General features: G+C 37.4%; 1 protein-coding gene across 3 annotated transcripts; it reads right to left on the bottom strand.

Annotated features, from left to right (window-relative positions):
• On the bottom strand, nucleotides 1–24,264 carry LOC114616041 (PWWP domain-containing DNA repair factor 3B). Of its 3 annotated transcripts, XM_028761583.1 has the most exons (5): nucleotides 20,178–20,226; nucleotides 19,106–19,211; nucleotides 6,836–6,964; nucleotides 4,474–4,641; nucleotides 1–3,818 (listed from the first exon to the last, which is right to left on the bottom strand). In XM_028761583.1, exon 5 carries the CDS (start codon nucleotides 3,595–3,597, stop codon nucleotides 1,555–1,557), a length of 2,043 nt encoding a protein of 680 aa, XP_028617416.1. In that variant the 5' UTR covers nucleotides 3,598–3,818; nucleotides 4,474–4,641; nucleotides 6,836–6,964; nucleotides 19,106–19,211; nucleotides 20,178–20,226; the 3' UTR covers nucleotides 1–1,554. The 3 variants fall into 3 exon arrangements, with proteins under 3 accessions (XP_028617416.1, XP_028617417.1, XP_028617418.1); XM_028761584.1 differs by lacking the exons at nucleotides 19,106–19,211; nucleotides 20,178–20,226 and adding an exon at nucleotides 24,115–24,264; XM_028761585.1 differs by lacking the exon at nucleotides 19,106–19,211.
• Nucleotides 24,265–26,315: the final 2,051 nt, after the last annotated feature.

Raw genomic sequence — 26,315 nt, 5'->3', positions numbered from 1 at the left:
AATCATGAAAGTGGGCATTTATTTAGAATGAAAACTTATGACAAGAGTCAAATGCTGACAACACTTACAAGTTTTAATCGAATTGTGTATGTGTATACATATATTAATTTACACAAACATCACAATATTTCTATATAAAGTGAAAGGAACATCTAAAGTGAAGGATATGATAGTTTTACTGTAAAGCAAATACCGAAATTCTGCAAATTGTACATAAACATAGAGCTGTGTGAGATGAACACAAAAGAGCCCAAGAGTGAAAGTCGTCTCACTCTATGAGGTAAAAATGGAGATAAGGTTTGTGTTAAGCCCTTAGTACATCTTTCCACATCAAGATTTTTTTAAATATACTAGCTTTTCTAAGATTTAGTCTTATTAAAAAAAATCTTGTTTCAAGTAACAAGAACGACTAATTTTGTATACATCATAACCATATACAGAATAACTGCCACATGTAGCAAGTAAATAACTTTTGCTGTAACGTTTTTCCAATTTTCCAGTTTCTGGTCCATCTAGTAGGTTGGAATGATTTACCAGTTGGCATTTACGTTATTGGAACCAATTGGAACTGTTCTAGAAATAAGCCAGATGCTAAAGCTTGCTTGGTTGGAGACAAATGACTTTATATTTGGAGAAAGAACTCTGAACACAGTGCTTGTTTTTCTTAGTTTATATCAAACTAGATGGATTTGAAGCAGCAACCCTGCTAGACTGTTGACATGCTGATTTTCTTCTTCATGTGCTCAAATTGCTATATTAAGATCTACTCACAATAATGAAGATAGCCAGAAGTTTATCTGTTTTAGGAAGTTATTCAGCATTGAAAGACAGACACTCCTCACACTGGAATTTCAAAGAAGTGTAGAATGAACAATCATTTTCTGCATGCTGAGATGTTATACACATACACACACAGAGATAGATTACATGTGGATAACCCATTTACTTTTTAATTTTAGATTGTTTTCTTGCAAAAGCAATTGTGGTTAGTTATATATGTGGCAAATTTTAATCTATCTTTGGTTCTATGATTTAGAGATATTTTTCCCAAAAATAAATAGGCATGGCAGGAAAAATAAATTGGCTATCTTAAGAGAAAAGTCAGTACTTTATAAAAAAAATTGACCAAAAAATATATAACTGGCATTTGTTTTAGACATCTTTTCTAATTCTCTTGCTTAAAATCTAACACCAGTGCAGTTTTATTGAACTGAATATGCATAATGTATTTACCTATACAGCAGACTCAAAAATATCATAAAACAAAAATAACAATTTCCCCTAAAGTTGCCTAAGAATTATGCATTCCAAAATTATCTTAGAAAGTCAAACTGCTAAAAATATACTGATGAAGCTGAATCTGAAGAAGCACAAGAAAATAAAGATGGATGTATTGGTATCTGCAGATCACACAGATCTTCACAAAATAAAAGAACTTAGAATTCAAAGACCCTCCCTTCATTTTCAGCAAATATTTACGTGTTGGAACTTTTGGAAGATTACTTTTCCAAAGCTTCATCTAAGCTTCCATTTTGGTTTTAACGCTTGGCAGAATTAATGACCTTCATTTGGCAATGACCTGCGTCTCTTCTCAAATAGGATTTTGGAATCATATAATTCTCTCTCCCTATAGCCTAGGGATGGTCCCTTTAGATACTTTGCCTCGGCCGCCTCATAATCTAAGCCATCAACAGCAGAAATTGAGCAAATAATTGCTTCTGGTAGAAGAACTTCCAAGACAAACTTAATTTTGTCATCTTTTATCCGAGTCAGCATCTTCTGGTCAATTTGCTTATAAATTTCTTGCAGATATTTCACTACCTCATCCAGTTGATCTTCATCTTCAAAGTAGGTTTCAATACAGGGTGTGAAACTCTTCGCATTCAGAAATGATCTCAGCCACTTGGATTTTTTTGTGCCCTTTAAAATGCCCAGGAGGTGGGCCTCTGTTCCTTTTGCATTGACAATGAAATCTACCAGGTTCTTGTTAGCTCGGTCCCGAGCAGGCTTCATCCGGTCAGGGAGAATTTTCTGGAAAGACACTCTTTTGGCGTGGGATGCCACAGGCAACTGCTCCCCTGCACCATCGTTGTATAGCTTTGGAAATATATTTCTGAAGGTATCTTGTTTGATGATCTTCCTGACTGGATAACTGATGTCAGCAGCATAATACTCAAAGAACGAGCCGGTAAAAGAGCCACAACCTAGCCTAACTCGGTAGTCACAAATCAGTGACACACACCAATCAATACTCTCCCGGTACTCCTCCCTGGCTTTCTCCACTAGTGCCTGTTTCTCTTTACAGTCATATTTTTTCAGCCTTCTCAAAGATACTCTAACGCCTTTCTTTTGAGGACTCATGTCTGCCTCAACCAAAAGCACACTTGCTTTCCTCTCTTTCCGTCTAATGCTTTTGATCACTGCTGGCCAAAATGGGTATTTTTGATATTTAAACCACACTATCATTCCGGTTTCAAATGCACGTGTCTCATAACGGAGAATGAAACGTGGAAGGTCTTCATCGTCGTCCTCATCATCATTTTCTAATGCAGCTGCACTGGCTGGATTTAGAGACAAAAGCTTGCCAGAAGCTCGGGCTTCTTCCTCAAGATCTTCTAAATCAAGTCTCTGAAGTAGTAGATCACTGTTGACTGTATCACGGGTAGGAATGAAAACCTGAAAGTCCCCTGAGCATCCAGCAGTGGATGTCTCAGCACCTACATCTGATTCCACAGAAGACTGATTTTGGTTGGCATAGGAGCCTGGATTCTGATTTGATGGGCCCTCTCCAGGATCTTCCAGATTATTCTCTTCGACAGTAGAGCATTCGGAGGAAACAGCTGGGGCTTCTGAGGAGATGTCTTGGGACTCCTGTTTGGGTACAGCGAGATTTTCTGATGAGGGGACGAATTTTTCTTCTTTAATATATTCACTTTCTTCTTTGAGTGATAAATTCACAGACATGATTGCTGAGATGTCAATCTTTTTCTTTTCTTCTTTTTTATCATCATCATCTGAAAATGAAGGGTACGTTTGGCAACAGCTTAAGTTTTCTGATGACTTTGTTTCCATTTCACTTGGCACATTCTCATTGGTTGTGCGCACCTGCAACTTATCATCAGACAGAGAATCATCACTCTCTGAGCATAGTAACATGGAAGCTGAATCTTCCTGGACGTTGCTTTCAAGTTTCCGGAACTTTTTATGAGGAGGTGAATCAGGCAGCTGTTCTGGTACATTTTCAGATGCTGTAGCGGTATGTTCTCCTTCTGTCATGCTTGCTTGGCTCTGATTTGTTCCTTCTTTCACGATTTCCAGTGCCATTTTCAGTGATCTTTCATAGGGTGTCTCCTCTCTAGGTGCAACGTTGACCTCTGACTGCCCTGCTAGAGAGGATATAATGGCTTCAACAGCGGATTTGGTTAGGACTTTTGTGTCTTTGCTTTCCACGGTAATTTTCTCATCCAGTGAAAGTATTTCAACTTCTATGGACAATGTCTTTTTCCTCTTACTGTCTGATGGACTTCCAGATCTATCTAAAACTTTTGCTGGCCATAATTGGTCTTTCCAACTACATAGGACATATTCACCATCCATTATGATTTAGATTAGTGTGCCAAGTAGTTAGTATTACAGACAAAAAGATTGGCTAGCCTTGTGGCTGCAAATACAAGTGCTATCAAAACACCAGTCTTATTAAAGTGTCTTTTTGATTTAGAACCACAAAGAGTTTATGGCTTATGTGCACTGTTTTCTTCCACAAATATGTCCCCAGTATTCTTGAACATGTTGTTTGAATAAGAGAACTCTGGAAGATACTGAAATAGGAAGAACACTATTAACAAATAAAAGTAACTTGCTGAAGTACAAGTCAAGCAAATGCAAGCAAACTGAAAAGAACTGTGTTCAATGAGAGACCAAAGAGGTCTCCCATTGTAGCTTAATGGATAGGGAGGTAGTAATACCAGAAAATAAACTTGCATGATAATCCCAATTAAAGAACTCTTATATTGTTGCTGAAGAATATGCATCAGTAAAAGTACTGTAGTTGTATGCTAGGGAATTTATTCATGTAGTCAGATACTTTGATACTTTCATATACCTGGTATTTCACCTGTGGTAGTGAATCTTCAAATTTAGGATCCATGAGGATCTTAAGGGGGCAAGGGGAGTGGCTCACTGAATGTTCAGCTCTATTCTGAAAGTTTTATTCAGAAGTTCCAGAACGAGCTAAAAAATGTAATTCTACTAAGTTCTAAATGCTTCTAATGTTTCCATAACACTAAAAAACGAGTGAGTTGAGCATATATATGGCTTTACCTCAAACTCTTAACTGAATTATGTTAATACAAAAGTTGCTTTGAAATTAAAATGCTACAGATGCAAAGCAGGAAGCTAAATCAGGTATTCTTTAAGAGATCAACATGTTTTCAAATGTAAAGCATTTCCTGAAATGGGAAGAGTCTTACTTACCCTCCGTCGGGTGGACTGGTGGGTAGTCTTGCAGTGTGACAGCCAACTATCTTGGTCCTCACGCCAGCTGACTTCCAATCAGGCCTTTTATCCTACAGGGCACGTATGTAGTTATACTGCCTTCCTGGGCTCAAGTCCAATCACATGCACCTCTGCTATTAACCGAGGCTGTACAAAAGGAAGACAGGAAATCCAATCAATAAAGGGAAGAAGTGTTAAAAAAACAAACAAACAAACCCTGCCTACCCAAACTAACAGGCATGCCTTTGTGAAACACAGGGATGAGATGAGACATAGTCATTAATGCAGATGTCATAATTGTTTTCTCCTGTATTCTTTCAAGATGAAATATTCTTTGCCATTCACTCTGAAATGGATCTCACTCTAGAGAAGTGGGAGGTGAGGCATGAGGGAAGGAAGGTAACAAATTAGCTTGTGTCTCCTATGAATCACAATATAGATTTTCTGATAGAATCTCACCATTAATCATCATCTGGATTCCTTATTTAAGTGCAGTTGTTTTCAATGGAATGAGTTATGTGGCACACTATGTCTCACAGTCTTATTAATTAAAAAAAAAAAAACAACCAGTATCACTGTTTGGTTTGCCTGCTCCATAAAAATGGTTCCCTGAAGGAAATTTAGGCTTTCTGGTGCCTTTGCCATCTTGTGACCAGTACCAGAATTGCAGCCTGCTGGTGATATAGGCAGGGCCTTAACACAAGATCTTTCTTACGGGAGGACAGAAACTGCACTCGAAATCCCGGAGGTTTTTTTTTCTTCCCCCGGGGGGGGGGGAAGACTTCTTTATGCTGTATATAAGTGCTTAGAGCTAGAGATGTGACTCAGCATTAGAGTACTTGTCTAGTACACTTAAGACCCTGGGTTTGTTGGTTTATTAAATTAAAATGATACAAAATACATATAAAAATACAGCTTGACACAAATATCTGCCATTAATATTCTCCTTCTAGAATTTTCCTTACATAGAAGAATGAATGCCCATTTCAAGCCAAGTTCATGAACCCTACTCTAGAGTATTACTTGAACATAATTCTATATAAATAAGTGTTTTCCACATGAGTTTGCATAACTTATTAAATGAGGCTTGTCCCAAGTGTGTAATATTTTATCTGTATATTTCCCTGAAGATGTAAAACACAATAAAAATGAATTACTACTTTAAAGATATAGACTGGTAAAGCCATCCCTAATTCTCTAACTACAAAGATCATGTGTATTTTTGTTATAGATGTATTTTTTCAGATTTAGTTTGCATACATTACAGTAACATACATATATTGAGATAGTATATGTAATTATTGTTCAAAAATTTCTCTCTTTACCATGTACTTTTTCCCCAGAAACTTTCAAATTACTTCATGTGGAGGCTAATGTTTTCTATTTACCAGATATATAATACTACAGAGGATGCAGGCATCATACCATATAATATTCTTTAAATGGCTTATAGGGATAAACCAAATATTTTGTTTTATCTATACACTTAGATGATGCAGAAAATGATTTTTGGCAACTAGGGCTCTACGCATGACCTGAAATAATAAATTGCAAGGAGGACATACACAGAGTTATAATCAGAACAGCAACCATACTACTTATTTGACCAGATCTAGGAAAATTTCCACTACTGGAAAAAATTAAGTATGGTTGTGGAAGCATATATTCGTGTTTTTGAATATTTGTGTTTAAAAAAGTGGGTAGCTGTTTGAGCTTCATTTCTTTCATGGTTACACAAATAATCACAAGGCAAGCTATTCTTATGATATTGAAATGGGTTAAACATTAAAAATAGCAGCTTGACTACCCCAAAATGCTGAATGCTAACAAGGAAGTTTCTGTCACATTTTCCAACCACACACATATACATGCATATATTATGTGTCCATGTCTTCGCTCAATTGCACATTTGAGCCCCTTCCTGTACTCATATGTATGTAACATACCCATACTTTCGGTGTAGCAGATGTATGAATACACTGTTGTTAAATACTTTTGTCAGTTTTATTCTGGTGTAAATGAATAAATGTTTGAAACTTCATAGAATAACAGAACACCTCATAGTATCAACAAGGTCTGCCAAGTTAGGAAATTAGCATGAACGGCCATGCGGCCCTGAAGCCTTAATTTAGAGGCTGTAATCTGATCACCCTTTCCCCTCTGTGGACTTAAAAAACCTTGGGAGATACAAAAGTTCCAGAGGATTAATGTCCTCAAAATGCTAGCAATTCTCTAAAAATCACAAACCGTTCCTTCCACCCCAAGATCATCCTTCTTCTTTCCTCATTTTATTCCAGAGCTCCGAGAAGTCACTAGAAAATAAATTTAAGTCAGACATTACCTTGAAGCTTCTTGTCAGCTGCAGCCTGGTAAAAAGCAGCTCCTCCCCCAAGGCTGGCAGGACAGAACTCACAGGCACTGCTCAGAGAAAGCTCTGCCCCCACGGTGACGCAGAGCTGAAAGCCACTCCCTGAATTACAGGAGAAACAATTGCCAAGAAAAACTGCTGAAGTGTTGAGACGTGGAAATGTTCCCCTTTAAAGAACTTTACAGTGTAATAGAATCAAGGGTCTGTGTAATTCCCATTCAAATCCTGGGGTGGATGATTTCTTGAGGAGGTTGCAAAACACTTTACTTCATAGTAAGAAAACCCCAGTTTAAATATTTCTTGCATGTTTTAACTAGCCTTCTTTGCCATCCTATGTCTCTAGGTGATTTTTTCTTTTCTTTTTACTAGTATGTCTTCATTGAGAAATGATGGGCTTCATACTGAACGTTTTATGCACATAGCATGTGCTTTGCTCTTGTTTATCTCCCATTGCTCCACTGGCTGCTCTGATTGACCCCTTTCCTCTTCCCAAGCACATCCCCCTCACTCTTGCACACACAATGTACCCATACCTCTCATGTTCCACCTAGGATAAGAACACAACAAAAGAAGAAAACCATATACCAAATTCCCAGATGAAGACAGCTGCAAAATTTCTAAAAAAAATAATTAAAAAAAAACCCACTTGCAAACCAAATATATTTATAGGTGCATGGAAATCCATGCTGGTCAGTATCTTTTAAAGTAGAATGAGAAAGATATTGATTAGGATTGCACAAAAACTTTACATTATTTCCAATAAGATTGGTTTTTTTTGTTTCTGTGTCCAAAACACGGTACATCACTCCTTTGACTCAGTTCTTCTCTTACATTCTTCAGTAAAGCTTTGGAGATTGCTTCATATACATGTTTATTTCTGACTAGAAAGTGAAAAAATCATTCCAGAGAAATGCTTTTTTTCACCATTTTTGTATATCATAGACTATAACTGGAAATAGCCTTTTCTAGTACTTGCTGTTGGGTTTTACACTTTGGAAATTTAATGCAGGGAGAATTTGTTTTTAATTTACACGTCCTTTTGTTCCTCAGAGTATCTCTATGGTAATTTTAAATTAGAAAGTCAGTTTATTGTTGATTTGAATAAAAAAGTACAGTTCTCTGTATCCTTAAGTTCCATTTAATAAAAGCCTACTCTGGACCTACAGTATAGGACCATGATAGGATGGCTGGTTTTGGTCAAAGCACTGGCTGGAAATAGCCCAGAGTCTCAACAGGTGTCCATTGCCTGTGAGGAACAGGCATCTATTTTGCCATGCTCCTAGAATCCAGGCTCCTAACACTGTGCAGCCCCTCCCAAAGAGCACAGATAGAGGGCATGACTACTGGCCTCAGGCCCTAGAGAGATTTATATACTAATGAAGGCCAGGGGGCAGAGCCAATTAAGCATTCTTCCACAGACCCTTACCCCCTTTCCCCTCCCTATTTAACTCAGGTCTGCCCTGAGTTTCACGGGGTACTGCAAGATCCATCTACATCCGCCATGAAAATAAATCTCTTAAACCCCAAAAAAAAAAAAGAAAGTCAGTTTAAGTATAATTATACTTAAATTACAACTGATAACTTGAAAAGTAAGGTAGTTTGTTTGCCTCAGTATAAAACATTATACGACATTATTCATATGGTATACATTTTAAGTGAATGTTTTAAAAAAATCACATTTATATAACCTTTAGTATCAGAGTAATAAATACTAATAGACTAATATTAGTCATCTCTAGACTGGGATTTTGTTGGTGACACTAATAAATAAATTACACAATATTTGTGGTATTCACACACCTCATACGTTCACTTCCCAAACATTTTTAAAGGATGCCATCAAGTCATCAGAAAGGGGAGGGTGCTGTTTCAGGCGGTCACTAAGGGACCCAAACTTCTTCCACCCTGTGGCTTTACCATCTTCTTGGGCCTGGCAATCCCTTGGTACATATTTTTTGTCTGGCTAGGTATCTAAGAGAGAGGGAGGATGGACAATCTTGCGGACAGTTTTAAGAGCCATTTTCTGACGAATACCACCATTGGCCTCTGTCCTCTAACCAGAACTCAGGTGTGGAATGTGAACTACAGTAGAGCCTAGGCAAGGTAGTCAGTCACCTTGTGATTCAGGAGGAAAATGAAGTTTGGTGTAGTACTCTCTCTGCCACCGGAAGTTGTTTTTTTTTTTTTTTTTGGTCTAACTGTATATCTGTGAAGTTTCTAAAGGCAACACTACCAAAACTGAATAAACTGCTAGCCTGGGCTCAATGTCTCACTTACACTATTTTTCATGTTCACTAGAAATTGACCACAATAAATAGATATTTTTGAAAGCTATTATGAACTAAGAAGTGAACTAGAAAACTGGTGTAACTCACTAGCAATGGATGTTTGATCATAAGCCCCTAATTGGACTACCACATTCTGATATCAACTTATGGAACAACTTATATATCTTAGCTATATCCATGTATTTCCAAGTCTGTCCTTAGAATAGCAGCACAAAAATAGTTGATTTTCTAATAGTCAAAAAAAATAAATCATTCTTATAGAATACTAATTATTATTTAATCTAAATAGGATTCTTGGGTTGATATATTAGAAATTACTTTATTTAAGTGAAGAGAATTATTTTATTATATAGCTTACAACATTTTTCCTACTCATTTGAATGCACAAGTGCACATAAAATATATTTTACTTCAAACTATACTTTCCTGTCTATTTTCCATAGCATGCATAGGTTAGCCAATCTTATACCAATTCCATGGACATTTTACAAACTTTACTGTTTTTCAGAAGGATGAGAACAGTGATAACTACTGGTAAATGCTAAAATTATACTGGTGCTATTATTATGAAGTAGATGATGTGAAATAATATATAATACCTATCACTTTTTACATGCATGGTAACTTACTATTAACCAGATAATAGCTCACTGTAGTCTACAAAAACATTACTAGTATTAGAATTAGGGCCACATGCCAGTGATTTCTTACCACATGCCAGGTACTTGTTAGCCAAGTTCTACTTATCCCTCAAAGTTCATGTTTTGGAAATTTAAATCCTCAGTGCATAAGTGTTGAGAGATGAGAGACCTTTATGAGTTGATTAAAACTCCAGTGAACCTATTAATACCAGATTACAGGAGTGGAAATGGGTTCCAGTAAAAAGGTGACGAACTTGGTCCCTTCTCGCTTTCTCTCGTTTGTTCTTTCACTATGTGCTACTCTTTGTGACCTTGTGATATAATAATAAGGCCCCTGGCAGATATGGCCCCTCAGTTCTTGGATGTTTCAGCCTGCAGAACTGTGTGCTAAATATCTGCCCATTGTGAAGCAATTTCTTGGTCTCAAGTACTGTTATAATAGCACACAAATAGACTAAAGCAGTGAGCATTTTTGGAATTCTCATTTTGTAAACGAGGCATTAGAGATATTAAGGATTGTTTACAAAACCGTTCACAGTTTATCTGCTACACAGCATTTGGACCTAGGTACTCTGACTCCAGAGTTGATGTTTGTAATCACTAAGACACATTGCAAATCCCTCATTGTAAATAAAAAAAGTTCTATACCTGTGTGGGGGATGAACAGCTGAGTAATATAATGAATCTTAAAGCATTATATGCTGAGAGTCACTGAAACTTAAAAGAAAATTATTGTACCTGATTCTACATCTAGCTTGCCTCCTTCTTTTCTCCTCTCTCATTCTCTCCTACTTTTCCTCTACTTGGCTAAGACAGTCGCATATAATCATTGTAGTAAGTGACAATTCATCATCTTTGCCAAATTATGCTAATTACAAACAAGGTATAGTATGCACACAAGGGGAAGGAGTGGGCCACTTAGAACCTGGACATCATAACACTATAGAATTTAATATTTATGATACTTTCAAAATAATAGGAGAGCAATAGTGACCAGATTAACATTGATGATGTTCCAGAAGAGAGGGTGTAGGTATAAAGTGATAGGATAAGAAAATCATGTGGGAGGTGATACAATACAGTCTTTAGATTGTGGGGATGGCTAACCAGGACTAGAACTGTTTGGGAAAGATTAGGAGGTCTGGCTTTGCTGGAGGAAGTATGTCAATGGGGACAAGCTTTAAGGTTCCCTCTCTTTCCTCTCTTTGTCTCTGTGTGTGCTCGTACACGTGTGTGCCTTATGGTATATGGTGAGCACAGCTGTCTTCCATGTGTCACTCAGAGATTCAAAATAGAGGATACCTACCATGGAGTAAAGGAAAGCCTCTGGGAAAGCTCCCCTTTCAAGGTTCAGGTCCAACAGTACCTCCAAACATTGAGGCTACTCTGGGCAATACTTCCTGCTTCATCATGAAATGGGAAGAGCATGAAAATAGACAATCTCCCTTCTTGGTAGTGCAAGTACATAGGGACTGATGCTATTTTAGGGTGAAGAATTGTGGAGAAAAAAATCATGTAGTGCACCAGACTCTACTTAAAAATCCAATAATGCAAGTCAGTAAGAATAAGGTGATAAAATACAAGGAACGACATCAAATATATTTTTATGACACCGACATTTACCTGATACCAAATAACACAATAAAAGGTACAAAAAATCAGACTACTACTATCTCTTAAAAATCTAGATGCAGAAATCCTCACCAAATGCTATTGTTCAAAGCAATGACATAGATAAAAGATATATCATGATCAAATGAAATTCATTCTTGGGAATATAAGGATTGTTCAAAATTCTCAAATCCATCAATTCAACATACCACACTAGAGGACTGAAAATGATGAAAACTCATAGTAACTGAGGCAGACAGACCATCTACCAACATCCCACAGATATTAAGAAAAACTGAGCCCACTATAATACAAATCAATCTTCCTCACTCAGATCACCAACATCTACAAAAGCCCTACAGTTAACATTATATTTAGTGGCAGTACATGGAATGCCTTTCTGCTAAAACCAGAAACACAGTAAGAATATTTGCTTTTACCATTTCTAATCAACATTGGATTAGAGGCCCTAATGAATAGAGTTAAGACATGAAAAACCAATTAAATGTGTATGTCTTGGAAAGGTAAAAGTAAAACTGCATTTTAGATAACATGAATGAACTATAAAGAGAATTCTAATGAATCAACCAATCTAGAGTTGACTGTATTTCTATACAACAAAGATTTAAAGCTTAAGTGTTATAACTCTACGTATAATTTTATTTTAAAAATACAAGAAGCAGGGCCGGGATACAGTTTTGTTCATGAAGTGTTTGCATTTGCAAGCACTAAGATCTGAATTGGATCCCTATGACCCACATTTAAAAAGCCAGGTGTTGTGGTTTGTGTTTGTAATCCAGTACTTGGATGGCAGAGACAGATGGATTCCCCAGAGCTTCCTGGCTAGCCATGATTACCCACTTGGCAAGTTTCAGGTCAAAGAGAGACTCCATCTCAAAAAAAAAAACAAAAAACCAAACAAACAAAACCCTAAGTGTAAGAACAAATGTGTTGGAAACTTTAATATGCTGATACAAATAACTAAATATACAAATAAACGGATATATACCATGTGAATTGACAGAAACACTAATTTTAGGGTGTAAAACTCTCCATACATATCTATTGTCACTGTAACTTAAATAAAAATTCCAGCAGTCTTTTTTGTGAAAGTTGAAAGAATAACTCTAAAATATGATTGGAGACGTAGAGGAGCCAGAATGGTAATGTAAAGGAAATAGAAAAGGCAGAAGATTCACATTATCTGATTTCAAGATTATGGCAATCGAAATTATACATTATTGATGTAAGATAGACATATGTAGGTCAACAGATCACAAACTAGTAAATAATGCCTACCAATTTTCGAAAAATTCTTTTCAATAAATGGTACTAGAACATTTTAAACAAAATTTTTTATCATGACCCCTTAACTAAGACTATAAACAAAAATCATTCAAAATATCTCACGAGCTAGTCCTATAAAATCAAATTTCTATAAAACCAAATCTATAAAATATTAGGAGAATGCCTTTGAGACCTTGGATGGGCCAAAGGTTTATTAAAATACAAAGCCAAAAAAAAGAAACAAAAAACAAAACAAAAAAACCATAGCTGCTTGAAATTTTTTTCAAAACTAAATTTAGAGTTGGAGAAAATATGCAAAACATACCTCTTATAGAGCTTGTATCCAGGATATATAAAATGTTCTTAGAATTTAGTAAGAGTAACATCTCAATTAAAATAAGATACACAATTTGCAGTTAAAGGCATGAAAATATGTTCATTACCATTAGTAAATATAAACAAGGAAAAGATAATGAGGCACCGTTAACTCCTTTATAATAACAGCTGGTATTAAAGAGAAGAAAACATTAACAGAAGATATTTCAGAAAATGATGCAGAGTAACTCATATATTGAAAAAATATCAAACATAACTTTAGAGACAGCCCAGAAGTTAACGTAGTTAAGCATTCTTAATCCTTCAAAGCCAATGATTCTACTCTGAGCTATTTACTCAAGAGAACTCCCCCAATAAGGATCTGCTTTGAATTCTTTAACTACCTTAATCATAATCATTAAAAACTGTAAATCTCTTGATGAATGGTTACACAAATCAGAATATCCATATCATATAACACTCCTCAGCTGTATTAAGGAATAAACATGCAAAAATATTGCATGTATAAGTAGAATATCTACATGTTGATCAATATAGTGAAACTACTAGATTCACAAGATTACTTTATGATTCAATATGTGACACCCCTGGAAAAGAAGATCCACAGAAACAGAAATAAGCTTGCTGATTGTCAGGAAGTGGGATAGAGACAGTATATAGAATACAATGAGGTCTGAATGTCATATTTTGGAGTTAATAAACCATTATATGACCTAATTGTATTGTTTTGTGACTAAGTTTGTCAAAGCTCATCAATATGTAAAGTTAGAAAAAGAATGAATTTAACTCTATGCAAATAATGCCTCAATAAATGTGAGTCTTCAAAAAAAAAATAGAGTATCAACCAACTAGAATATAACCCATTAAAACACAATTATATTTTACTCTGATAGTAATGAGAAAACACAGAGTTTGAGTTTTTCTTTGGATTAATTGACTACCAAAGAGGGTTGTGTGTACCAGAAGTAAGAATTAAAGTAATTTTTAAATACAGAACAAAACCTATTGTCTATTAAATTACTTCCCTATATTTTATTACTGTGTTAATTTTTAAAGCATTTGGGAAGCTTCCAAGACACATAGCTTTCTATATGATTATATAACTCTTCTTGTAAGAGTCCATGTCTTTGCTGGCTAGCTCTTCCATTGAGTTAGCAGAAGACAAATGCCAAAAAATGTGAAGATAGCTTATGAAATTTATCCTATAGCTTATGAAATTTATTCTCTTTGGCACAGCTTCAATCATCCCAAAGGCCTCCCATGGCAGTCAAATATATAGCTGTAAGGAAAGGGAAGAGATAAGAAAGAAGGATGGGGAAAGAGAGTAGTCAAATTCTACAACTCAGGACGGGAGAGCTGGTTACTCATGTGTTCCCACTGAAAAGCAGCTTCATAACACAGAAGAGACAGCTTGGCTATAGAATAAATATCAGTGTTTTTGTGCATTAGGTTCATAAGAAGAACAGGAGTTTTCCAGTTAAAATATTCTCAAAGATCATTGTGAGGTCCATGGACATTCTTAAAGACACTGTTAAAATAATCTTAGACCTTCGATGGACATGCAAACTATTCAGTGACCCTTAAAACAGAGGTACACATTACAGAGTATTCCAATGTAGTATATCATTGCCAGGGAGAAGAAAACTCCATAATCTTTGGTCAAATGTATGACACAAACCTTTTAAAAAAGAGAACAAAAACCAAGCAGTTCTGCATACCATCATGCCTATGGAAAATCATAGAATGCCAATAGAGAGGATCTCTGAGAGTGAAGGCTGTGAATTGTGTAATGAGAAATGTTTTAAAGAATAAAATCCAAGAAAAGGAGACCAGGACCTCACAACACATCATCATAACACATACACAAATAAAGCTCTATTATATGCCCAGACTATTAGGCTGTGCTATTCTTCACTGAAGTAACAGACAGAAAGACCTGACTAGAATCCACTACTGGAAACTTGAAGAAAAAGAAATACGTTCCTCATAACACTTGCCATTCCCTGTGACATCTATAGGAAAAAATATTTAGGCATGATCAAACTTATTCTTATCACCCTGATTCTAGTATTTTTGTTGAGGCCATAGGAGAGACGGTAGACCAAATATTTAAATACCAATTTTCTCAGGCAGGCATTATGGCAAGTTCCTCTGATATAATGTTTAAAGCATGGGTTTTGGAACACAGTTCTAACTATACTAGCAGACTGAATGAGCAATTTGTACAATCTGATAGCAAAACATATTCCACATCATAAATACCTTTTGGAGATCAGCAGCAGCCTAAGTGAGCAACACCAGGTAGACACTGACCAGGAAGAAGGTGTTAAAAAGATATAAGTTCGGTATGAACCACAGATGGTCTAAATATGAACATGACTCATTAGTATATCTAGATTTTTGGCAGAAAGTCATTCAGTGAGCTTTTCCTCATCCACAAAAGTCTTTAGGTCACAGTGGTTTGACTACCTGGCTTAACTAGAGAAGCAATCATTGTACAGGGCCAGCTAGGTGCTTCTACAAACTTACAAGCTTAGCTAAAGGGCCAGGGAACTATCTCAGTCATTAATGTGCTTGCCCTATGCGGAGACCTGAGCTTGTACTTGCAATCTCAATTCTGGGAAGGTAAACAGGAAGATCCCTGGATCTAGTCAGTCTAGCCAAGTCAAGGGAACTCCAGGCTCAGTAAAATATCTTACCTCAAAAACTATAAGGAGTATATAAACACGCACAAGCATGTGCCACCCCCATGAACATATACATAATCCAATAAAAAAGCTTGAATAAGTAATTTGAATGTACGACTAGAAGATAGCTATCTAAAAAAGAGTTGGGGATGGCAGAGGAATGCTTCAGCAGTTTACAATACTTGCTGCTCTTTCAGCTACCTGAGTTCATTTCCCAGCACAATATCAGGAGGTTCCTAACTGCCTATAACTCCAGCTCTAGGAAATCCAACACCCTTTTTTTTGGCCTCCATGGACGGACACAAAAAATACAGGCGCTAGGTCAAGACATAGGCTAGGAAGATTATTTAAATTATTTTACAAAGGTACTTTTATAATGTCCTAGGACATAGTCCTTATTGAAGCCACTGTTTGAAGGGGTGGGTATGTGTGCTGCTGTCAAGTGGGAGACAGGAAAGGGGAGCAGGGAGTCCATAAGGGATACCATTTCCATGATTACTTTGGTAGTCTTGGAGCTTTCACAGTTTAGTCTAGGGATTGCTCTTTTAACTTAGGTAAATTGCCAGAGCTCTTTATCTACCCAGATCAGCCAGATAGAATTTAGGGTCTGTGTCTCCCCCGATGGCCGAGATAACACAGTAACCTATCATTAAAAGGATGACAGTCAGAGGTTTGGAATGACTGACATAGCTACTTATTGTCAGGATGCTTTCCAAGGTTTTCTTGTGAGTCAAACAGTTGGCTTGGACATGACAGACTTCCAAAAGTAGGTATCATTGGGAACATTTTTCTAATGTCATTGTAGAGTTTTAACATACATTTTTCCCAACTTAGAGTCATATTTAAAGGAACTCATTAGACCCTGAAAATATCACAGTTAAACTGAAATTGAGTTGTTCTGTGAACATACTAGGATACACAGACACACACAGACACAGACACACACACACACACACACACACACACACAGCCCCCTCTCACTCCAGAATTGCTAGTAGAGATAGCTCCATATAATTCCAGCACTAAGGAAGCAGAGACAGGCAGAGGGCTGTAAATTCTAGGCTAATCTAGTCTACGTAGACAGTATCAGGCTGGCCTGGACTATAGAATGAGGCCTTATCTCAAAAAAACAAATCTCAGGGGTCTGGAGGAATGGTTAAATGCACTGGCTGCGTTTTCAGAGATCCTGGGCTTGAATCCCAGCAGCCACATGGTGGTTCACAAACCATTTGTAACTCCTGTGCCAGGGGATCATCACCCTCCTTTGTCTTCAAGGGTATTGCACATAGGTGTCACACAGACAAATCCCATACACACAAAATAAACAAAGAAGCAAACAAACCAAAAGAGCACTGGCAACAGCACACTGCCCCAAACAGCTTTGTTTCCTGTCATGACCACATGACTGAAAGTTGTCTTCTCACTCCAGCTGAGTTCCAGCAGAGCCTTTACTCTGCTGGACACATCTGCATTTGCATTGGCATTTTGGGGCTCAAAATCGATCACAGAACACTGCCTATATCATTTGCAAATGTGATATTAACTGAGGCTGTGCCAAAAGGAAAATACTAGTATTTTGAGTAATTTGAAAGCTGTGGCTCACTGCTGCTACCCTGCATTGATTAAAACGTTGAGTGGTACTACACAGTACAAATATAGGAAAAGAAACAGATTCAAAGCATAACTTCTACTGAAGGCCAGTGTTTTCTGAACTATAATAAAGTTGAAGAAACACAAATCAAATCATCGGGCACAGAGAACCACCTGTAATTACTTCTTTCCAAGCATGACAATGTGTGATTTTTAATTTGCTATGTCATGGCTACTGAACAAGAAACAAAAGAAATCCTACTCCAAATCGTCAACTTCGTATGTTTTTCACATGAAATGTTTTATGAAATGGGATGGCTCGTACCCTCTCTGTCATGTGACCTGTGGTGGTTTGATCCTGTGATCCACCTGTCTTGCTTCTCACTCCCAATGCTTTCCCAACAGAGCCTTGACTCTGCTGGGCACTTCTGCCATTGCACTGGCTTTCTAGTGCTCAGATGGATCACAGGTACACCGTCCACATCACTTGCAAACGTGGTATTAACTGAGGTGTGCCAAAAAGGAACAGAGAATCAAACTGATAAAGTGGGTTTTAAAAAAAGTATAAATAAATTTCCCTATCAAAACTCTTATAGGCATGCCATTTTGCTAGTAGAAAATTACCAGGCAGAAACAGAAGAGAACAGAAATAACAGAGCTTTCTGTCTACTATGAATCACACAATATGACCTCCATTTTAAATGTTTAGAGTCCTCACATCAGTCTTGGATGGGGCTTTGTCTTCCTTACACACAAAGAGTTTTTCAAATGAATTCCAATTATTTACTACATGTTGCCTTACACTTTCCTAATACAAAATATGTTTCACTGTTTTGTTTGCTCACTTCATAAAAACACTTGTCTGGAGAAAAATTAGGCTATCTGGCAAGCGCCATCTTGTGTCCAGAAGCAGAATTGTCACTACCATGTCCTTGGAGAAGGGTGGGAACTACATCTCGCCAGCCAGCAGCTTTCTCAGGCTTCTAGAATATACCAAGCTGAAAATCAGAGCTTTGTCATGCATTGCACAAAAGGTGGACTCCAAATGTCTCTACCTACAACAGTCTTTACTATAGATAAATTTCATGTCTACTGAAAATATCAAATATGGGGAAGCTACAAAAAGCATGATTTTGGAAAGATTAACTCTACTAATAATTGCCTGTATATTTCATATATTCATATATATACACCCAAATCCATACTACTATAAACCAGATTTTATGTTTGTTTCGGTTCTTTGAATCAAGGGCTCTTCTGTAACCCAGGCTGATCTGGAAATCACTTTGCAGTCCAAGCTAACTTTAAAACTCAAAGCAATCCTCATGCCTTAGACTCTTGAATGTTTGGATTACAGATATAAGACATCATACCTGGTGGCCAGTTTGGTTCATTATAATGCACTGTTTCAAATTCTATTCCCCCATCCCCCAACTTTGAAGCATGTTATTCCAAGTTTTTTCAATATTATTAGAAAATGACTAAATGCAAATTAAAGATTATTTTAAATCCAGCATGTTTGTTCATTCTCATCATTCAATAGGCTGAGGCATGAGGATTGTCACAAAGCCAGCCTAAAACTACATAGTTCCAGGGGAGCCTGGTCTATGGAGAGCCTGTCTGAAACAAAACAAAACATAAACAGAGGCTACTTTAAAACAGAGATGGTAAGACTGCTTCGACCCTATCACATACAAATTCCATTAGAAGATCAACACCCTTTTTTCCTGATTTCGTGATACACACTTTGTTAATCATAGTTTTTCTCCTTAACTTAAAACACTGAGGCCATTCTAAAATTACTTTTTTTTCCCACCGACTTGTACTTTGCAGACAGCTTTTCAAATCACTACAGCTTCATACTTTTATTTGGCAGCTATGGAACATTCCATAAGATTGAAGTATCGTGCTGCATAATACTTTTAAAACTGCTTAGAGAATTAAACCAAGTCCCCTATCTCACTTTTAAATCGAGATAACGCAGAAAAAATAAAATAATGGTTCTTATGGATTACTGCTCTCTCTACCTGTGGCCTGAGAGGGGCCTCACAAGCAGGATACACGCAGGGTTGTAGTCTACACAACTTGGTTCCTTGCTTGACTGGGTCCAGAAAAAAAATCTTCTCTCAGGAAAAGAAAAAGGTTATGAGAGCAGAGATCTCTGTGTGGACTTACATATGTGTGTGTGTGTGTGAGCGCGCGAGTGTGTGAGAGAGAAAATAGTCTGCTGTCTCAGCATCATTTTGCTTTTCTAATTATAAAAATTATCAAGGAATCAAGCAATTCTGAAAATGCTGGAAGCAGTTAGAAGAAAAAAAGAAGCGTAAGCCTCACCTCTGCCACAACCAACTACACCCAAACAGTGGGAGACACAAGGAGTCTAGTTTCCCGCCCCCGCCCCCAGTCGGGAAAACGCGCATTTTTTTTTTTTACAAGTGATATCACTCAACAGCGTATCTAAATCTCCCTCCAAGCCCATGTACCTTTCTATGTCATTCATTTTATGTTTGCGTTTTCTGCCAGTTATTTTTTTGGCAGAATGCAAATGTTTAAAACAAAATCCGATTAAAAAAAAAACTGTACCGGAGACAAAAACATGGAATGCCACGTAAGAAAATGAACATGAACGGCATGCCTCACTGAAGTCTTATTTTAGAAGCTGCAATCTGATCACCTCTCCCCACACTAGGGACTTTCAAATTATCCGAAAACCCCAAATTCCAGAAGATTAATTCCACCCGAGTTACAACAAATCTATCAAAACATTATTGCGTTCCCACCTCTCCCAGGCAATAATCTCTATTTTCTTTTTCTACCTTTCCACCAAAGCGCGAAGAAATTGCCAGAAAATAACGGGCTTTAAGACAGCCATTACCTCCTAGCTCCTAGTCTGCTGCCGCCGCCTGGAGAAGTGCAGCCCCTCCCCCAGGATGAGCGCTGCTGCGCGCTTCCCACAAGCAGGCATAAGCTCCTCCCCTTCTCGTGCTGGGGGCTGCAGGGAAGAGCCCCTCAGGGAGGGGCGAAAGCCACCAGCTCAAACTCAGACTTGTTTCAGTCTGAAAAAAACAACGTGTTTTTTTTTTTTTTAAAAACTGGAAAGCAGAAAGGCAACATGTGTCCTTTACTTTTCATTCAAAGCACCAGGGTGGATGATCCGCTCCCCAAAAACAAACGCAGAAATATCTTTAACACATATTAAAGACCTAGATAGGAATATCTTTTGCAACACATATATATTTTGTTTTGCCTATCCTGCCATTTTATTTCTGCAAGCTAAATTAAAGTCCAGCTGCTCAAAATGTATTAAAAATATTTACCATGCTCTTCTTTGTGATAGAGGTGAATTAACAATACCTTATTTGGGGGAAAATAAGTCCTTGAACGATTAATTCTCCTGGTCCTGAGATTATATGCTTCCCCCACCACTTGCTGTGGTGTGTGTGTGTGTGGGGGGGGGTGTGTGTGTGGTATGTGTGAGTGTGTGTAGTGTTTATGAGTGTGTGCTTATGAGTATGTGTTGTGTATGTGTGGTGTGCTGTGTGTGTTGTGTTGTGTGTGAGTGTGTACTCGGTATTTATGACTGTGCATACGTGTGTGCATGTTTGTGAAAGCATGTGTGGTGTTTATGAGTGTGTGTGATGTGTGTATGTGTAGTGTGTATGAATCTCTCTCTCTCTCTCTCTCTCTCTCTCTCTCTCTCTCTCTCTCTGTGTATGTATGTGTGTGTATGTGTGTATAAAATCAGGTCTTATTCATCCTTCTAAAACTTTCACACATTTTAGTCATTTCTAAATATGAAACACTAACTAAATGCTTTATAGGAATGTGTACGTGAATATACTGTAATTAGGGAGGGAAACCTTGTAGTAAAAACACTAAGCCAAAATGGAAAAACTTGACAAACTTGGTACAAGTGTTTTCAAGGCAAAAATATCTCTGTTCTAAAGGTGGGTGTGGTACCTTACACCTATAATCCCAGCACTGGGGAAACTGAGGCAGGAAGCTTGGGGGGAGTTGAAGGGATCTTGGGCTACAGAGTGAAAATTTGGACTAGAGAGTGAGCATCTACCTCAAAATCTAAACTAACAAAACCCACCGAAAAATACAAATGAAAAATCAAATATAAAGGCAGCCTAAAGTAGCTCTTACATGTTAATTAGAAATAAATAGCAGAATAACAAGAAGTGGGAAAGGACAGGACATGAATAGGTTATGAAATTCTAAGGGACGCTCTGCCTCCTTGTAAGCAAGTTCATACAGAGCAGCTCTAAATATCTCTGTCTGTGGACTGCTAAAAGCCTCAAACCTATTTGGCAGTATTTATTTAAATTTGGTGCTTTGTTATAAGGCCCACTAGACTTTTACAATTATCAGTGTTCTGCAATTTACCATTGTACTAGAACTTACACTTTGGCTTCCCCCTGCAACTCCAGTTTCTATCAATTTATTCAGTGGAGCGCCTTAAAACCCAAACACTCAATATAAAAACACAGCCATATGAAAGATATCCTCTTACTTTAATCATCAAAGAGATCCAAATGTAACTAAGACTAAAACTTCACTTTTTAAAGCTCAGTTTGACTGAAAAGCAGCAAAGAAATTATAAAATCAACAGTTGGTAAGATTACAAGGAAATAGAAACTCAGTCCTGCTATAAACCCAGGAAAGGGACAAGAAAAAAAAAGCCAAAGTAAGTCTGTCTGCCTACAATATGTGCCCTTTCTCCCCATCACCATCCATGGCCTGTTTGCTAGAATGCAAGGTGATGTTGTTTATTCTCAGATTATGAAGAAATCAGTGAATGTAATCCGAAACTGAGTGTAGTTCAACATCACAGCCTGGTGCTGAAGACACTGGCAAGCTGCTGTCATCCTTAGTATTTGCTACAATCATCCACATACTCTCTCCCTCTTAGAATATCCATTATGCTTTTGTGCTGACCATAACTGCCGTAAGGTTACAACATCCTCCTTACCTTAGAGTCATTATGGCATGTCTTTCTTTGCTGCTGAAGCTTAGTGGTCAGTTCCCTTTCAGATCTACTTGTTCCTGTTATGACACTGAATGCCATAATCATATGCAGGGAAAGGCTCATTCCACTCCATTTTATTAATGATTAGCCATCCCTTGTTCCTGAGCTTTAACTCTGACATGGTAGTTCCTAGGGGGAGCTGAATCTTACACACAGTGCCTGGGGCTAACAATTCTGAGGTTTACATCCCTTAAGATAATGTTATGCTAAGCTTAAAGCCAAACATTCTAAGATGTTAAAAGATCCCATTAATTAACAGAGTGAACAGATAACATGAATAATCTCCTGCTCATTTTAACAACCAAGAATAGAGAAACAGAGCTGGACTATTAACAAAGCTCTTCCTGTAATAAACAAATGGGAAGAAGAAAAAAAAACAAACCTGTTTGCACTGGAAACTCCAAAGAAAGAAGCCATCTTTCTTCCAGAGATCCTAAGCTGCAGGGTCAGGCAATGTCAAAATGATTCTGTATCCACACTGAAAAGGGAATCTAGGTTTGTTGGTGAGGCGGTGGTCTCTGTGGGTAGGCTCCAGTGTCAGCATTTACAATACTACAGTGGGGGCGTTATGGTAATACTTTCAAATAGGAAGTCAGATAGTTGTGGCCTTGAAACCTTTATTACCATTTTTCCCACACAAATTTAGGGTGTCATCTCCACATCCCAGACAGCCTGTTCAAGAAAGATGAATGAGTCACGTGGACCTCTAATGTTAAACCTAAGTTGTTCAATATCAAACAGTAACCACAATTTCATGATGTGATAATAAAAAATTACAGACCCCTGTAGTGTTTTCTATGAAGCCTTATCTTATTAGCTTGTTTTTCTTTCCCCTGAAAATTCACAAGGTAGCTTGAAGAAAATATTTTCAATGAGTGAGAACTGGGTTAGATTAAAACATAACCCCCAAAGAAAAGGGACTAGATAAAAAGCTTACTTGGACAAGTAGAAAGGTGGGTGAACAATGAGAGTGGACACAGGGTGCAGGTCAGAAAAGCAAACGGAATCAGAAGAAGGCAGGATGGACAAGACCACGGAAGGACTAAGATAACAGAAACCGGATACCTTATCTGTATCTTTTCTCTTCTGTTGTAAAAGAAGAAAGGGACTTGAGTAGGAGGGTCTTTGGCACTGTGGGGGACATTATTTGTGTTCCAGGATGAGTGGAGACTTTTGGGCTTCTCTTGGTTATTCTGCGGAATGCTAGGTTTTAATGATTTCCGAGCTGCTACTGCTGCCCAGTTTATCCAAGATAATTGAAGAAAATCTCATGGACAAAAGACAGAGGACTCAACTTCAACAACACAGCACAAACTTTGGAGTCAGAGATTTGTGATGGTTGCCAGAAAAGAAGTGAGTGCCTTAAGCCACTATGAATACTATGCAGGAAAGGACACAGATTTCCTTCTAAGGAGAAAGCCTTGGGGCCTTTAAGCAGATCTTAAGAAACCCTAGTAACAGTGCTGTGTGGTATGCGTGATAACAACCTACAGCACTTCTCAAGGACTGGCTATTCCGGTTTACAGGCCAGCTCTGGATGGTCACTACCATGACTTCTCTCTAAAACAGGAGGGGCTTTCTCAAAGCTACGACCTTTATTTCCACTTCTGGCCTCAAAATGGGGAGCCAAAAAAACTGTACCCCAAATTTTCAACTGAAACCAGCTCTGATACAAAGGCAGTTTTCAATTTAAAATACTATAGATCCAAAATAAAGGAACCTTTGCAGTCTCAAACTGTTTTTACATGTATGAAGTCTGATGAAACTGGAAGAATCTTACCCTCTGTCACAGGCACTCTGGTAGTCTAACACTAAGGCCCAGCTGTTTTGAGTCACACTTCAGCTGTTTGCCCAGCAGAGCCTTCACCCTTCTGGGTACTCGTATGGCTGCACTGCTTTTCTGGTCACAAGTGGTATCACAGGCAGGGCTAGGCAAAAGACAGAAAATAAAATCAATAAAATGAAAAAATGCAGAGAAACTGCCTACCCAAACTCTTGCTGTCATGAGGCACAGGAATACAGTGAAATCGCATCCCTAGGAGTCTCAAGATAGGCTGATTTTCCCTCTTATTCATATATGTTGCAGTGGTTTTTAGAACAACTCTGTATTGGTTTCATGTTGAAATAATCTCCATTCAGAAAATTAAGAGGTAGAGACATGAAAGAAGGGAACCAACAATTTCCTTGCTTACTGCATTCTATCAATCTACCTTGGGTTTTGTTGTCATTTGGGGTACTTTGTAAATTCTCACAGCACTCTCTTTCTTTGTATGGAGTTTCAAATTATATACAACAGACATTTTCATTCACATCATATGCAAATGTTCACAATCTGCTAAGGGAAAATAGAATTTATTATTTGTTTGTCCACTTTGTAAAATTGATTGCCTGGAAAACATTTAGGACACCTTTTAAGTGCCAATCATTTGAGGAACAGTGGGAGCAACTATTGGTTTTCTCAAGTTTCCAGAATGCTTGCTCTCCCTCTCTCTCTCCCCCCCTTCTTCCCCCATCTCTCTGTATCTCTCTTGGTGTTTTGTAAAAAAAACCCAAAAAACAAAAAAACAAAAACCAAAATAAAACATGATCACAAACTTCTCATTCTAGGGTTTGGACTATAAAATATCCAATGCTTATTATTTTCTATTTAGTTTTGGACTTGTATTACAATAGTGATCAAAATATGACAGTTTGCTTGACATATTACTATATATTTGTATACTTATATTTGAATGTTTTTGAAATTAGACTCTTTATCCCTCAATAATATAGTTGGTATTTCCATATCAATAATTTCCACATTATCATTTTTGTGATCATTAAAATTTTGAAATTCCACATTATCAATAATTTGTGAACTATTTTAGAGACTTCCAAATCTCTAGATTTAAATTTTTCTCCTAATGAAAACAAATATGCTTTTTAAACTGAAGATATGTAATACACAAGTTGAAATATTTTTGTCTAACTCTACTTACATTATCATTTTTAAAAAAATACCATTTGTATATTCCTTTTTCTCTTACACACATTCTATTAATATGCAATACTCTTTCATAAATGATTTGAGATTATATTATGCAGAAGTTTCTGGAAGTTACTTAATTTTAGAGTGAACCCTAAACCTATTCTCTTACCATTGCGTTTAAAGTTACTTCACTTTTTTTTTTATTGAGTGTGTGAGTGTGGTGATGTATGTGGGGTGGCTTGGTATACATATCCTGGCATGCAAAGGTCAGAGGAACTCTGTAGAGGCACTTCTCTCCTTCCATCTTTACATGGATTCTGGAGACTCAGGTCACCAGCCTTGCATGGCAAGTGTATGCATGGCAAGTGTATTTACTCACTGAGCCATCTGGCCAGTCCATAGCTACTTTATTCTTTTTACAACTAAATAGTATTCAATGATAACCTGCATATTATCTCCTACATACTGTTCAACAATGTGTTTGAACGTATTCCAAATACTTTCTCAAAAGTATATAAATCTCTCCTGTTTGATCCGATCTGGACTATAGCATAACTAGCTGAATTTTAAGTAAGCACAGGGAATTGGGTAACCAGCCTTCTCAGATCCACAGGAAAATCCAGCTGTAGCTTAAGACAATGGAATGCGTGTGGGCATCTGCTCAAGCACCTGTAACAAAATGAATTATTCCCTTTCACCTCCATTTTTATATCTGAGTGCAAAAGTCCGTTAAGTCTATAACAAAACCCTGCATCTTCAGTATGCTCTGCCTGACTTGTTTACTACTTTTGATTGCATTATGTCATCACATATACACTTGAATGCACTTCTTGAAATCACATTTATTCAACCCCCATAGATAGTTTACAAGTAGCTTTACCCCCTCCCTGTGGTTTTAAATCCTGTCTTCAGATAATTTAGGCCGATGTAGGTTCTGCATGCTCAGTGAAACATGGAAACACATCAGGCACTCCTTTCTACCTTCTTTAATACCAGAGGCATCTTTTATTATT

Source organism: Grammomys surdaster, unplaced genomic scaffold (genome assembly GCF_004785775.1).
Source record: "Grammomys surdaster isolate TR1022 unplaced genomic scaffold, NIH_TR_1.0 234802, whole genome shotgun sequence".
NCBI lineage: Eukaryota > Metazoa > Chordata > Mammalia > Rodentia > Muridae > Grammomys > Grammomys surdaster.
Note: the sequence above shows the minus strand (reverse complement) of the source record. Positions and strands in the feature narration are given on the sequence as shown.

What these genes read in the sequence shown, in the direction of transcription:
- LOC114616041 (XM_028761584.1), bottom strand. Translation starts at nt 3,597, where the DNA reads ATGGATGGTGAATATGTCCTATGTAGTTGGAAAGACCAATTATGGCCA.